The 16,484-nt window shown below is 35.9% G+C and overlaps 1 protein-coding gene across 1 annotated transcript in view; it reads left to right on the plus strand.

The window, feature by feature from the left end:
• The first annotated feature begins 877 nt into the window (after positions 1 to 877).
• The window catches only part of MERTK (MER proto-oncogene, tyrosine kinase), a 118,095-nt gene continuing 102,488 nt past the window's right edge, over positions 878 to 16,484 (plus strand). The window contains exon 1 of the mRNA XM_074209278.1: positions 878 to 1,303. Within this exon, the coding sequence (XP_074065379.1) occupies positions 1,234 to 1,303 (70 nt within the window). The 5' untranslated portion in view covers positions 878 to 1,233. The remainder of the gene's footprint in view (positions 1,304 to 16,484) is intronic.

A 16,484-nucleotide genomic window follows, 5' to 3' on the forward strand; every position in this document is an offset into this window, starting at 1 on the left:
AGTTTTTCACTTCGAGAACTCTCATTTTCATGATGGCCTCACCAATTTCTCCCACATCACCCCAATTTTGTAATTTTTCATCATCACAAAATTCCAAAACAGTTTTGGAAATAAAACATGGTAGAAAGGAGAGCAGAGTAATATAGTAAGAAAAAAACTGTGAACCTAATGCTAGATTTGGATTGGGGAGATCTTATCCAGTCACTTAAGATACCTATATATAAGCACTGTTTGTATCAATTTTATATTGATTATCATTGTTATCTTTTCATGTGTCTTAACTCTCCAATTAGATTGGCTGTAGGAGGATGGGTATAAAGACAAAAGGAGTCATCTGATCCAGTGGTCTCATTTTAGAGGAAGAAACAGGTTCAAAGGAGGATTCAGTTTTAGATGGGGAGGAGAAAGTAGCAAAGACAAATCCCAACTTCAAAATCAAGCTAGGTTTATCCCATGACACCCGCCTCCCTCATCTTGTGGTTCTGTATTCTTCTGGCCCTAGAGTGTACCCTGTCGGTCAATAAACACGTATTAATCTCCTACTGTGTGCCAGACAACATGCGGAGAAAGGCAGCAGATTATCCTTGCTCTTAATCTCTAAGTGAATAAGCATTTATCGACTTTGCTTTTTGAAGGTAAAAAAGCTTCTTTCCTTTTTCTTCCCTTAAAAGTGATCTGGACACTGTTCAGTCTGAGAGGCTGGAGGGAGATCCGAGTACCCCACAGTATTTTATCCTCTGGCAAAAACCCGGTGGCCCCGAAGGGGATTGCCTCCCCCGCTCCCACCGGAGGAGGCAGAGGCCGGCCCCCGCCGAGGTTCGGCCCCTTCCCCGCCCCATTTCCTCTACTCCACCGCCCTCTGCTCCGGATTATCGGATTCCTAGGTGGCTGCAGAGCGGGAGTCACAGGCTCAGAGCTGGGCATGCTCAGTGATAGCCAGCTGGTTTCGAATACCAGCAGCCAAGTTTGATGCCTCAACCTGTGGCTCCAGTCTGGCTGGCTGCTTCCCCCAGGCGGTCGGGCTTCCCTACCTCCCCTAGTGCAGAGGAACGGGGAGTCACTGGAGAGGGGGGCTGGATAGTTACTGAACATGGCTGGTCCGGAGCTTCTCTGATCCCACCCCGGGAGTGCGCGGCTGAGGGGCCCGCCCAGCTGTGAGCCCCTGGTCCGGTTCTGCAGCCCTTGGCAGGAGGATCGCACTGTTTGGTTGGTCTGGAGAGAAGCTGCGCGGCCATGGAGCTGGGCAGGAGGCACCGGGCACTGCTTGTTCTCATCCAGCTGGTCCTCACTCCAGTCGCGGGAGGTGAGTGCGGGGAGCCCCGACCGCAGTCAGGTTCCAGGTCCAGGTCCGGGTCCGGGTCCGGGTCCGGGTCCAGGTCCAGGTCCTGGTCTGGGTCCGGGTCCGGGTCCAGGTCCAGGTCTGGTGGGGAGGGCTGAGGAGGGGTGCTCTTGGCTTGCCTCTGTGTGTGCTCTTGCCTGTGCGCGTTTGTGTATGTGTACGTATGTGTGTGTGAATACTGGAGTGCTTTTGTTTGCAAAAGCTCCTCCCGGAGCTTTGCTTCTTTCCTTTCCTCTTATTCTGGTATTTGAGATCTTACAGGCTGACTGGCACAGTAGGCGCATCATAAAATGTTTATTAGTCTCTCTCTCTCTCTCTCTCTCTCTCTCTCTCTCTCTCTCTCTCTCTCTCTTTTTCTCTGTCTCCTCACTCACCCCAGTCCCTCTTTCCTACTGAGAGCTCTTGGAGATAAGCTCCCAGACTCAGATCTCCAGAAGTGCTTACTGTTCTATTGCTTTCTTGCTTTGAAAATTGTCTCACCTGATAGTATCTTCCCAGGAGTGCCTGAATTTCCCACGAATGGTTTTTTCCTTAGGATCATAGGTTGAAAGTAAGAAGGGATCTTCAAAGTTGTAGTCTAACCCTCCTGTTTTACAGATAAGGAAACTGAGGTCCAGAAGAATTAAATCATTTTGTTCAAGGTCACACTATTAAACAAAAAGCCGAGGTTCGGCCCCTTCCCCACCCTGTTCTTGTGAGGTAAGGAAAGGATGAAAATTCCTTTCCTCTCCCTCCATCAATCTCTGTTTTATTACTGAGGGTGAAGAACTTCAAAAGACAAATATGCAGAATCCTCCTTAAAAACCAAAGTCTTTGCAGTGACCATTGTCACTGTACAATTGTAAAGTAATAGTCACAAAAACTTCCTTATCTTTAAGCCCCAAGTTGTCCAAGGGAAATTTTGGAGACCCATAATCTTAATTCTTAACACTAGCAATTTACTTTAGGTTGAGTAGTATTTTAGATAGGAATGATAGAATATAGTTAACTAATAGGTTAGATATTAGTTACAACTAAATAGAAATATAGTATATTTAAGAACTCTTAGAATCTGAACTTTAGAGATCCTTTTAATCCAATCCCCTCATTTTTTCAGATGAAGAAACTAAGGCCCAAAGAAATATCCTGATTTTTAGCAAACTTTTTGCCAAACTGAAACACACAGAATATTTACAGAATAACAAACTGTGAAAGGTATTAGTCCAGCCTATACCTAAATGAATTCCTTCTACATCATGTATAAGTGATCATCCAGCCTTTGCTTTTAAAGATCTCAATGTACTTGACTGGATGTTAAACAAGATGTTGGTTCAGATCATGCCTCTGACAATTTAGTTTAGTCAGTCAATAAATATTTATTGAGCATTTGCTGTTTGCCAGGCATAGTGTTAAACAACTCACTTAACCTCCCTTTGACTCACCTTCTTCACCTGTAAAATTGAATTAATAATAGGTGTAGCATCAACCTCAAATGAGCTGCTGCATGTAAAATGTTTCACAAACTTTAAAATAATAAGTAATTATTTTGAAGCCTCTAGTGAAGAAAAACCCACCAGAGGCAACTCTTTCCACTTTTGGATAACTATACTTATTAGTTTTTCCTGAAGCCAAGTACTCTGATTTCAAATTTGGTGTACTTTCCATTATTCCTCAACTGCCTCTCTATGTATGAAGAATACTTGATAATGTTTGGATTACTACTTATATAGTAGAATGAGATTTGGACCTTGGAGTCAGAAGATCTGGGTCCCATATTTAACCTTGAATCACCTTGAATTTAACCTTAAAATCATCTTTTGGACCTCAATTTCCTCATTTAAAAAATGGTTATTGTTTATTGAAATTCATGGTAGACTTTTCCCTGTATTGAATGCTGAAACAAGATAATGATGAAATTCATTATATCTTTAGTTTTTAGGGTAGAATTCAACAGCTTTTCTAAAAATGTTAGACTCTCCATGTCTGGTTGAGAAGAGTTACTCGTAGCCTACAAAAATCATCAACAACTAAAAACCCTTAGCTTTTTTGCTAACTAAACATATACCAGACATTTTTCCTTAGCTAAGTGGTTTCTCTTCCCGTGCCACATGTGGTTTCCATCTCTTTTCACTATGAATGTGGTTAGCTGATAGATTCAGGGTGTAGCTACAAATGTTAGATTTTATGCTCCCAGATGATGTTGAAGCAGTTTTTTAGGAATCCTTTGAAGTCTTAATTTATGCTAGGTATCCCTGTATTCTGAAAGAATTATGAATAGTGTCCCTTTTTGCATATGGATTTCCTGAGACTAGACTCTTTAGTTTGAGAAATATGGCAGTTTAAGAATTCAGGAAACCTAGCTGCCCATGGCAATTAAAGGCAGACACATTTTTTTAAATGGCCAAACCAAAAAACAGGCTTAAAGAAATCTGAACTTTTGCCTTAACTTTCAGATAAAATATATCTTAGGCATTAGCTGCATTGGGCTATTGGGGAGACTGATCCCAGACAACCTTAGAGTAAAATGCAAGGACTGAAAATAAATTAGTCCTAAGTAGGTGAACTTTGCTTTAAGGAGGAAAATAAGATGATTATAAAAAAAGGGGGGGAGCCCTGTCTTTTGCTTTTAATCAGTAAAATCTCCTGCACATGATTACAAGCTTTGTATTGATAACCAAAAAAAAAGGCTTTGTCTCTAGATCTAAAGGATGAAGGGAAGTTCTTATAAATTGAATTAAAATTTTTTTTCTTATTACTTGCCTATTAAAGCAAGATATTCCCAAACTGAGATCCATAAATTTAAAAAATATATATTTGTAACTGAATTTCAGTATAATTGACTTCTTTTGTGATCCTATGCATTTTATTTTATACATTTAAATCTTGAGGCGGGGAGCTAGGTGGCACAATGGATGGAGCACTGGCCCTGGAGTCAGGAGACCCGAGTTCAAATGTGACCTCAGACACTTAATGATTACCTAGCTATGTGACCTTGGGCAAGTCACTTAACCCCATTGCCTTGCAAACAAATAAAAAAAAAATCTTGAGAAGGTAACTTTGAATTTGATGATTTGAGGAAAAATAGGTCATTCTAAAATTCAGATCATGAAGGGATGTCAAATTAATATCATGTGGGTATGAATTTCAAAATAGTCGTTTGTGATAAAGTTCCCTAAAACAGTAACTGTCTGAATTGCCACCAATTTTGTTTTGTATTTTTTTAACATTCAAATTTCTTAGTCAACTTTGCTTCATGTTTTAAGCTCTGATGGTAGTATTAAGCTCTGAGAAGAGACAGTAAAGAACAAAAAACTGAGATAGTTATTATTAATCAAAGAATGGTGATGTGAAAGCTTCATTTCCAGACTATTTCATTTCCAGACTTGCTTGTTCTTGTTCTGTGGTAACCCTTACTTTGAAAAATCTTGAATTTACAGACCAAAATTCTTGAAACATCGTTTTCAGCTTAACATATTCCTGGTAGCAAACTTCAGGATGGAACTGAGAAATTCTCCAGCTCAGTCAAAGGCCCTCAAAGCATTGAATTGAATTATTCAAAATCAATATCCATGTGGTGCTACTCTAGAGGCTTTTGATATACTTTTAAATGGACTTATAAAAGTAGAGTGAAATATGGTCCAAAGTCATTTTTTTTGCCTAAATTATCCATATAAGTACTGGCCTTCTTCAATTTTCTAACCCAAACCGCATTTTCCAAAGAAAGATATTCAGTAATAAGCTTAGAAAGAAAACCAGAGAATTTCAGCATGTTAAATTTGGGAAAAGGTTGATAGTGGTAGTATGAGCTTTGGGTGATGTACAGATAGTGTCATGCTGCCTGTTGCTTAAACTTCTTTGGTGAGTAGACTTTTCTAACTTTCTTCTTAGTAGAGCAATCACTGTCAGTGGATGTACTGTCGATGTTTTTCTCTAGAGTCTTTTTTCACCATTTCTCCTGTTTACTGAGTTCAAAAATGCATAAAAGGAACAATAAATTCCAAGATATCTTATCCTTCCCTCTTTAGAAAAGTTATTTCACTTTCAGCATCTATAAAAGAATGGAGTTGGATTAATTCAAGGGTTCTTAATCTTTTTGTTGTTATGGACCCACCTTTAGTCTAGTGATGCCCATGGATCCTTATAAAGTAAATCCATTAAATTGAAAGAGGTATCAAAATTAAAAAACAACTAGTTCATGAACCCATGGTTCCTTTAAATTCTAATTCTTATTCCATGGATTTGAACCACTCTGGGAATTCAGCAAATGGGTTATATGAGACATTTATTTTTGAATACTAATATCCTCAACTTCGACTTTAGTTCTGAATTTTGTCACATGAACTTTTTTTTTTAGGTTTTTGTGAGGCAAATGGGGTTAAGTGGCTTGCCCAGTCACACAGCTAGGTAATTATTAAGTGTCTGAGGGTGGATTTGAACTCAGACACTGCTGACTCCAGGGCTGGTGCTCTACCCACTGCATCACCTAGCTGCTGCCCCACACATGAACTTTTAATCTATCATCTTTCTAACTTTGGTTTCTAGATTTGCACTGTGTTGATAGGGTCAAAATTGTTTTCTTTTATTTTTTTCAATCCTATCAAGACCATAGTTCTATTATAGTTTTACTTGAAGTCTTTTTTTTCCCCCAAATCTTTATATTATAGGGAGTGGGGTCTGAGTGTTTAGAATGATCTAATAAGATGTGGGTAGCATCAAGATAAAAAGAAGAGGCAAGGTATCCCTACTAATAATACATATATTTTACAATTCTGGTAAAGTGAGGTTTTGTGATGCCATGTGGATTTAGAGTCAGGAAAATCTCAGTTCAATTCCTACTTCTAACATTTATTGGCCAAGATATGTAACTGTTATGTGCCTCAGTTTCCTCATCTCTAAAAATGGAATTGATAATGCTAATGTTACCTTATAGTGTTTTTGTGAAACTCAAATGAGATAATGCATGTAAAAAGCTTTGTAAATTTTAAAGAACTGCACAAATTGCCCTACTACCTGACTTCTCCAGCAGACTAACCATTGCGGCTATCTTATCACCCTGAACCTTCAGTTCTTGAACCTCAGTTCTTTTTTTTTTTAAGCTTTAAAGATTTTATTTTGAGTTTTACAATTTTCCCCCATCTCACTTCCCCCCCCCAAGAAAGCAATTTGTCAGTCTTTACATTGTTTCCATGTTGTACATTGATCCAAATTGAGTGTGGGATGAGAGAGAAATCATATCCTTAAAGAAGAAACATAAAGTATAAGAGATAACAAAACAAGATCAGACAATAAGATGGCAGTTTTTTTTTCTAAATTAAAAGGAATAGTCCTTGAACTTTGTTCAAACTTTATCTGGATATAGTTGGTATTCTCCATTGCAGACAGCCCCAAATTGTCTCTGATTATTGCACTGATGAAATAAGCGTGTCCATCAAGGTTGAACATCACTCCCATGTTGCTGTTAGGGAGTACAGTGTTTTTCTGGTTCTACTCCTCTCACTCAGCATCAGTTCATGCAAATCCCTCCAGGCTTCCCTGAATTCCCATCCCTCCTGGTTTCTAACAGAACAATAGTTGAACCTCAGTTCTTAATAATGTTTTTACAGAGTATACGGTACCACTCACCATAATGGTAATTTTCCAAATCAGACTGCCTTTCCCTGGTCACCCATTGGTCTATGTTATTTGTTGTCTCCCTAATCATCAGTACAGTGCTTGACTCCAAAGCTTGCTGTTTCCTTCCTTCCTTCTTTCCTTTCTTTTTTCTTCTTCTTTCACTCATTCCTGCTTCTTTCATCCTTCTTTCTTTTCTTCCTTCCTTGAATCTTTTCCCCTTTCTTCCTTCCTTCTTTTTTTATTTCTTTTCTTCCCTCCTGATTTATTTCTTTTTCCTTCTTTTCTTCCCTTCTTTCTTTTTTCTTTTCTCCTTTACTCATTCTTCCTTCCTTTTCTTACTTCTTTCTTTTTTGCCTTACTTGATTCTTCTTCCCTTCCTTGATTCCTTTCTCCTTCCTTCCTTCCTTCCTTCCTTCCTTCCTTCCTTCCTTCCTTCCTTCCTTCCTTCCTTCCTTCCTTCCTTCCTTCCTTCCTTCCTTCCTTCCTTCCTTCTTTTCTTCTTTTCCTTTTTTCCTTCCCTTCAATGAGAAGGGACTTCACCAAAAATCTTCCTTCAACTCTAAATTCCTATGGCTCTATGAGCAAAGAGAACTGTCTGAGTTCAAGATAGTTTTTGAAAAAGCATTGAATCAGAGAAATATACAATAGAAAGTCTGCACTCTAGAAAGTATATATATTTACTTATGCATAAGCTTTAGGAATGAGTATTTCACACCTTATTTTATAGTTTGCTCTTTCTTGACCTCATAGGATCATAAGTTTAGAGTCAGTCAGATAAACAGTATTTATTAAGCACTTACTATATTCCAGGCATTAAGTGTTGTGGACATAAATACTAGCAAAAAGGAAGAAATTTTTCCCCTGCCCTTGGGGACAGGCCATTTCATTTTAATGAGGGGAAAAAATTAGAAAGAACTGAAAAGGGAGAAATTAGAAATGTCCTTTTATTTCACAGATAAGGAAACTGATAGCCAAAAAAGTGAAGAGATTTACTCAAAGTCACATAGAAAGTAACAGATTCAGGGCTCCAATCCTGGTCTCTTGATTTCAAATATAACCTTCTTTCTTTTGCAACTTACCTCTATCAAAACCCTGTCATCTTAGAAGTTCCCACTTGGGTGCTACAGCTTCTGTGAAGCACCAGGCTTGATCATCCAAGGTGAAGTGTTGATAGCAGTAACTAATTTTAGGATAACACTGTAAAATTTAGAAAATTCTTTCTTCACAACCATGCTATAATATAGATAGTGCAAGTATAGTTACCCCTATTTTATAGCTGTGGAAATTGAGGCTTAGGGAGAAGTTGAGACTTTCCTACAGTCCCCTAACTATTCATTGGAGGAGTCATTTAAACCTAGTACTTCACTATCCATATGTGTTGTGTTTTTAACTTCTGTACTAGAGTTCTCTTTGTATCTGTCTAGAACTTTTGGCCAACATTACTCATTTGCCCTTTGTGTACTGTCTTGTTCTGCACTTTTTTATACACATGACTTGTCTTATATTACATAGTTCTCATGCTAGAGATTTCTTGATGGGACAAAGGTCACACTTTCATGGGGACTAGAGGTGAAGCTCTTTTTTTCTGACTCACTTGTCTTCAACAAAGTGAGACTCAGGCATTCACCAGAAGTTCCATGAGGTCATTTATCTAACTCCCTGACTTAACTTTCTTCCCTCAGGTAGCACTTAGGAATATGTCTATGACACTTTCCTAGAGAAGTTAAAATTTCCTCTTACAAGTCCTTAGGCTTGCCAAGGCTTCAAACAGAACTTAAATGCAAGCTCACAGATAATCAAGAAAACTTTCCCCTTAACTTTTCCCTCTATAAACTAACTGTTGCCCTGACTCCTTTCTGTATTAGCCTCTTTCTCCCTCAGAAGTGAGTTTTGGCTCTTTGAGAATGGATTATCCAGAGCCAGTTTGAAACTTTCTTGTTCTTTCTTACAGTCTGGTGGTTGAAATGTTTCCATGTTATTTAAGACTTTCGGTTCTTTGACTTGGGTCCCATAATCCCTTCCTTCCTTCTACATAATGGGTCTCCTTAGGGATTTTGGTGACATTTTCTTTTTTTCCATTCTACCCTAAGAAAACCATTCCAATTCATTCACTCTCTCAGCACATGGTAAAAATGTTTCTCAGACTCGATCAAAAACTCCCAAAGATTTTTTTGAGAGGATTCAAAATGGCATTCACATGCTTTTTTTCCTTAGCTCCTCCTACTTCTTATTTTTTTGTACAGAGGGTGGTCCCCATTATGCAAATCATTGTAGGGTTTATGTGAATCCCTGAAAAAATATTTATAGCAGCTTATGTGTTCAGGGAATTGCTGAGCTAATTATGGTATATGAATGTAATAGAATATTATTGTGTTGTAAGAAATGCCATATGTGAAAAAAAAGAAATGTGTGTAGACCTCCCCAAATTAAAATTCTACCTCAGATACTACCTAGTTTTGTGACCCTGAAAAGTTTACTTAACCTACTTCCTAGGATTGTTATGAGGTTCCATTAAATTACATATGTAAAGAGCATGTAAACCTTAAAATACTATTATTGATTTGTATTTATTATAGAAGACTTATATGATGCAGATTGAAGAAAGTAAAACCAAATCATCATACATGCTACAACTATATAAGTGATAAGTATACAATATGGAAAAGGTTCTAGAAAAGAGATTAATTTTTTAAAAAAAGATTTCAGTGGTAATTTTGAAAGAAATTGTTTTACTACTTTAAATTTTTTTTCTTAGACCTTTTGAAATATTTGTGTCTGCCTGTTACTTAAATTTATTTTAATACTTTAAATGGTGAGAGTTGCTTAAAAGTGAATGAGCTTCTCTGGAAGGATTTGCATGCACTGATGCTGAGTGAAATGAGCAGAACCTTAAGAACATTGTACACCCTAACAGCAACATGGGATTGATGATCAACCTTAATGGACTTTCTCATTCCATCAATGCAACAAGCAGGCACAATTTTGGGGTATCTGCAATGGAGAATACCATCTTTATCCAGAGAAAGAATTGTGGAGTTTGAACAAAGACCAAAGACTATTTTAATTAAAAAAAAACCCATTATCTTATTATGTAATTTTGCTGTCTCATACTTTTTGTTTCCTTAAGAATATGATTTTTCTCTCATCACATTCAATTTAGATCAATGTATACTATGGAAACAATGTAAAGACTAACAGACTGCCTTCTGTGGGAGGTAGGGGGAGAGAAGTGAGATTAGGGGGAAAAATTGTAAAATTAAAAATTAAAAAAAAAAGTGAATGGGCTTCCTTAGGAAGGTATAGATTCTTCTTCCTTAGAGGCCTTCAGGGCAAGACTTGATGACTACTTTTTGAAAATGAAAAGGATTCTTAGTTAAGTACAAGTTAAACTGAATGGCCTTCAGGGGCCCTTCCAATTTTGAGGTTCCTGATCTTTGATCTCCCAAGGAAGGAAGAAGGATAGAGTGTATTCCTCTTTAGGCAGATGCCTTTTTATTTTGTTCAGACTGTAACATTTTTCCTTTTAAAAAATATTTTGTTCATATCATTTCTACATTGTAGTTATTTCCTATCTTATTTCTCCTTATTTTTTTTTTTACTATTAATTATGTCAGCAAGCAAAGACATAAAATACAGAAGCTTTTTCTGATAATGTATTAACAATATTCTGATCTGAGACTCTTCCACCATTCAGCTATAAGATAGAGGTATGTTGCATTATCTTTAGTACCTTTACTGATTTTCCCATTACTCAGAATTAAACTTCCTTTTAGTGATTTTTTTCATTTGCCTTGTTGAAGTCATTGTAAATATTGTCCTCTTGTTTCTATTTATTTCACTCTGTATTCATTCATATAAATCTCATGTATCTCTGAACTTTTCATATTAATCATTTCTTATATTCATATACCATAACTTTTTAAACCATTCCCCAATCAATGACTATTGACTATGTTTCTACTTCTTTGTTACTACAAAGAGCTATATATACTAAGAACTTTGATTGTATCTGGTATGTTCCAGAGGTATATATGGCCCAGCTGCTGCCTGACTACAAAGTCAAAGGAAAGGGAGTTCAAGAGAAATAAATAAAATAAAATAAAATTCAAAGTAAAAAAGAATAAGTGCCTCATTATGAGGAAATACTGCCTGAAAGACTGAATTACAAGAGAGAAGGAACAGTTAGTTCAGTGTCTTTAACAGATTATCAATAAATATTTATTGAATTAATGACTCATTAAGTCCAGAGAAATTTTTAATATTGAACAAAATTTTTTTTGCTGCAATTTAAGCTTTTTCTTTTTGATTTGAATCCATTCATTTTTCTTTCCTGTTTTAATTTGACTTCCTGCTCTCTTATAATCTATATTTTTCAGATTGTGAGATAAGAATTCATTAGGACAGAGTTTATGAAAAGCATTCAAAATAATTTCATTTGTGGATTAATGATAATATTTATATATTACTTGCAAAATATTTAATATATATTCACAATTAAAGACACTTACAGGTGAGAAAATTGAGAATCAGAATGGTTAGGTGATTTTCCCATAGTTACATAGCTAAGTGTAAGAGTTAAGAGTTTGAACCAAGATTTTCCTGCCTCCAAGATTAGTCTTTATCCTTTGTACTATAGTGTATTCATATGGTGTCTGCTTTCCATTTTCTTTTATCTTTAGGGAAGGAGAGTATGGTTTATTGGAAAGAACTCTGGATTTGGAGCCTAAAAAAACTGAATGTGATTTTCCATTTTACTATTTATTTCTTGTTTGATCTTATGCAAATTAATGCATCTCTCTAGATTCTATAGAGTTTAGGTCTAGAGTCTAGAGTTTAAGTTCTTCATCCATAAAATGAGAATTTAGACTCAATGATTTCTTAAGGTCTCTTATAGTTTTAAATCTTATGTGCAAGGCATTGTATTAGGTATTATAAAGAGTATATAGATTCAGAATAAGATAAATCAAACTAGTGGTCTCCATACCATTCTTTTAGTGTCATGTATCAGAGGGAAAATTAAGCCTTAAAATTTAAATTGAAAAATTTAAACCTATAAGTTAAAAGTCTTTGTAAGTTTTTTTCCCTTTGGCAAAAAATAATATTAATTTTCCCCTTCTAAACCATTCCATTTCATTGTCTCTCTTAATTTCTTCTCCTATCAGTCTTTTTTTTTTTACTCTCTGGTAAAATAGATTTTTTTTGGTAAGTATTAAAAGAAAAAAGTTACCTTTGGACTAAGATTATCCATGGAAAGTTTTACACCAAAGGAAAAGAATGTTTGAGAAAGTTATGACTGCATGGAGAGCTATAATGAAAAACATTCTGTAATCTTAATAGGTGGAATCTTGCTGCAGTAAATTATACACTGGTATATTTATGCCCTCTTGGGCATATTTTTTTCTCTTCACACTCAGCTATTTAAGGAGACTTTCTGAGTAACAGCTTCTGATCTTTTGGAGTCCCTTGGACATAGATCTGAACCTGGGTTGAACTTTAGAGACTACCTAATCTAACTCCCTTTATTTTATAGGAGAAATTGAGACCCATGCTGATTAAATGAACTGTATAGGATTTTTTAAGTAGCAGCAAAGGTGACATTTACAACCACGTACACAGTGTCTCCCAGTGATCCTTAATTTTTTTTCACTAATAGATTTTACATTAGACTTAAAGTTTAACAGGGTTGGTTTGGAGACTATTTTCCAAGACTTCCTAGTGATGTGACCCTGGGAAGGTTATGTAAATTCTAAGAGCTTTAGGTATTTTATCCATGAGGTGGGGATGATAATAATTGTACTGTCTATAACCCAGCATTGTAAAGAAGAAAGCATTTACTGTGTGATATTATTTGCATCATGAATGTTTTGTGATCTAATTATCATGGAGCTAGATGTTGTTGTCAAGTCTCCTTGGTTAGAATGTTCCAGGTATAGATGTAGCAGTAAGGGAAGTTCTCTTTTTCAAATCTTATATTGTCTGTAAAGGAAAAAAAAACAGCTTTGATAGCTGAACCTAAGATCCAGTTCTAGCTGTAGTTTTCTTTATGCCTCTTTAATATATATAGTAGATACAATATACAATGCCATTGGAGTAATGGTATTTTTTTCATTTTTTAAAGAATTAAATGTTTTTTAAAAACTTAGTATTGAACATTATAACAAACTATATTTGCTAAGTAACTATATAAGTTTAGTTCATTTTAGCATATTAAATAGCATAACTTTCAGTATTCTTTGTCCTTTTTAAAATTAATTTAATTTTCTTAAATTCTGAACTTAAAAACCAAATGAAATGAATATATCATTTACATAAAACAGCAGAAAAAATAGAATTGTACATGAAACTTGCATATCTCTATTTTGAAATAGAGATTTTGAAATGTATTTCTTTCAAGTATGTAATATGCTGCTTGTCTAAAATTCTTTCAGTTCTTTATTCTCTTCTGTGCATTTTAAAATGTTGCAGTTTCTCTTTTTTTGGTGGGTGTGAGTGAAACTAACCTATCCTAATCTCATGTTCCCTCCATTAAAATAAAAAAGAAATAAAATCCTTTAAATAAATATGCATAATCAAGCAAAACAGGCTGGAAAATATAATATGCCTTATACTATTAACTCTCAGAAGATAGGTAACATTTGTCATCTATCAGTCTTCTGGTCATTGCATTAATCTGAGTTTTTAAGTTTTTTCAAGTTTTTTTTCTCTTTACAGTGTTGTTATTGTGTAAATATTTCTCCTGGTTCTAACTTCACTCTTCATCAGTTCATTAAAGTCTTCTCAGGTTTGTCTGAATACATCCCTTCCATCATTTTTAAGGAATTACATTAATGGAATTACATTCCATTCATATACCATAATTGGTTCAGCCATTACTCTGTAGATGAGCACACTACTTAGTATTCTGTTCTTTGTCACCAGAAGAACTCTATAAATGTTTTGTAATATCTTTGAGATATAGACTTACTAGTGTTATTTCTGGGTCAACAGATATTCATTCTCATGGATTTTCTTCATATGATTGTGGGTAGTATGGGTTCTGTCATTCTGTTTCCTTTTTTTTCTTTGCATTATTTCATAAAGATCCTTTCAAATTTCATTGTGTTCCTCATACTTGTCTGTCTTAATTGCTTCACTCTCTTCCATTATATTAATTTAGCATATTATTTAATAATTCCCTTATTGTGTTCTTCCTAGTTTGGTCTTGGCTGCTCCAATGTTCCCTCAGCCCTGGGCACAAACCCTTAATTTCTATAGCTAAGCTTATGATTGGAGGCTGGCCTTTTAAGATAACGTTTTTTTTCTTTTTTTTTTTTAATTAAAGGTAATAGTCTTTGGTCTTTGTTCAAACTCCACAATTCTTTTCCTGGATCCAGATGCTATTTTCCATTGCAGATACCCCCAAATTATGCCTGATTTGTTGCACTGATAGAATGAGCAAGTACATGAATGTTGATCATCATCGCCATGTTGCTATTAGGGTGTATAATGTTCTTCTGGTTCTGCTCATCTTGCTCAGCATCAGTTCATGCAAATCCCTCCAGGCTTCCCTGAATTCTCATCCTTCCTGGTTTCTAATAGAACAATAATGTTCCATCACATATATATTCCACAGCTTGTCAAGCCATTCCCCAGTTGATGTACATGGGATCCCTCGATTTCCAATTCTTTGCCACCACAACCAGGGCTGCTATGAATATTTTTGTACAAGGGATGTTTTTACCCTTTTTCATAATCTCTTCAGGGTATAGACCCAGTAGTAGTATTGCTGGATCAAAGGGTATGCATATTTTTGTTGCCCTTTGAGCGTACTTCAAAATTGTTCTCCTGAAAGGTTGGATAAGTTCACAGCTCCACCAACAATATATTAGTGTCCCAGATTTCCCACATCCCTTCCAACATTATCGTTTTCCTCTCTGGTCATATTGGCCAGTCTGAGAGGTGTGAGGTGGTACCTCAGAGAGGCTTTAATTTGCATTTCTCTAATAAGTAGTGATTTAGAGCAATTTTTCATATGACTATGGATTGCTTTGATTTCCTCTTCTGTAGTTGTCTTTGCATATCTTTTGACGATTTGTCAATTGGGGAATGGCTTGTTTTTTTTTTTAAATTTGACCCAGTTCTCTGTATATTTTAGAAATAAGTTCTGTGTTAGAAATACTAGTAATAAAAATTATTTCCCAGTTTACTACATTTCTTTTGATCTTGGTTACAGTAGTTAAGTCTGTTCGAAAGCTTTTTAATTTAACGTAATCAAAATTGTCTAGTTTGTTTTTAATGATATTCTCCATCTCTACTTTGGTCATAAATTACTACCTTTTCCATAGATCTGACAGGCAAACTATTCCTTGATCTTCTAGTTTGCTTACAATAATGTTTTTTATGTCTAAATCCTATATCCATTTTGATCTTATCTTGGTATAGGGTGTGAGGTGTTGGTCTAATCCAAGTTTCTGCCACACTAACTTCCACTTTTCCCGTCAGTTTTTTTTAGTTTTTTTTTTGCAAGGCAATGGGGTCAAGTGCTTGCCCTAGGCCCCACAGCTAGGTAATTATTAAGTGTCTGAGGCCAGATTTGAACTCAGGTACTCCTGACTCCAGGGCTGGTGTTCTATCCACTGGGCCACCTAGCTGCCCCTTCCCAACAGTTTTTATCGAAGAGAGAGTTTTTATCCCAATAGCTGGATTCCTTGTGTTTATCAAACAGCAGATTACTATAATCATTTCCTGCTATTGCACCTAGCCTATTCTAGGAGGCTGGCCTTTTAAAAGAGACTTTATTAACAAGGGAAAATTAAAGTATAAAATATTGTTGATTAGTTACACAGTCATAGATAGCTTATCTACTTTAACTCATAATAAGACCTAAGTGAATATTTTGGCACTGACAATAATACTTTGGTGGGTTGCTCTATCCTACAGTCCTTCCAAACCATCACAGCTTCTCTCTGGCCATGTTCTTCCTCTCACTAGCATATAGAATCTGCTTCTTGGACCTTCACCTTGTTTTACCAAGGAAGTAGGTTACTACATATTTTTGAACCATTTCTGAACCATGCTATCCTATAAATTTTCCCCTCAATTCCTTTCCAACTCTTATGAGCCTCTTTATGTTTTATTTTCTATTAGATTGTAGAGACTGAAGATAGAGATTGACCTGGCTTATTTTTGTGTCTTCAATGTTTAGCACAGAGTCTGGCATATGATAAACATTTAATAAGTTTTTATTCTTTCATTCATTTTCTAGTGTTTTGACTTGAGCAAGGTGCATCATGATAAATTGAAGAGAATACCAGATTTACTGCCAGAAGATTTTGGTTGGAATCTGCCAGTTACTATGGAATTTTTAAACAATTAATTTATTTATTTAAGGCAGTGGCATTAAGTGACTTGCCCAAGGTCACATAGCTAGGTAATTGTTAAGTGACTGAGTCACTTTCTCCTGACTCCAGGGCCAGGGCTCTGTCCACTGCACCACCTAGCTGCCCTACCATGGAATTTTGAGAGGCAGCTAGGAGCTCAGTGACTTAAGTTCTGGGCCTGGAGTCAGGAAAAA

This window comes from Macrotis lagotis, chromosome 1 (assembly GCF_037893015.1).
Source record: "Macrotis lagotis isolate mMagLag1 chromosome 1, bilby.v1.9.chrom.fasta, whole genome shotgun sequence".
NCBI classification, from domain to species: domain Eukaryota; kingdom Metazoa; phylum Chordata; class Mammalia; order Peramelemorphia; family Peramelidae; genus Macrotis; species Macrotis lagotis.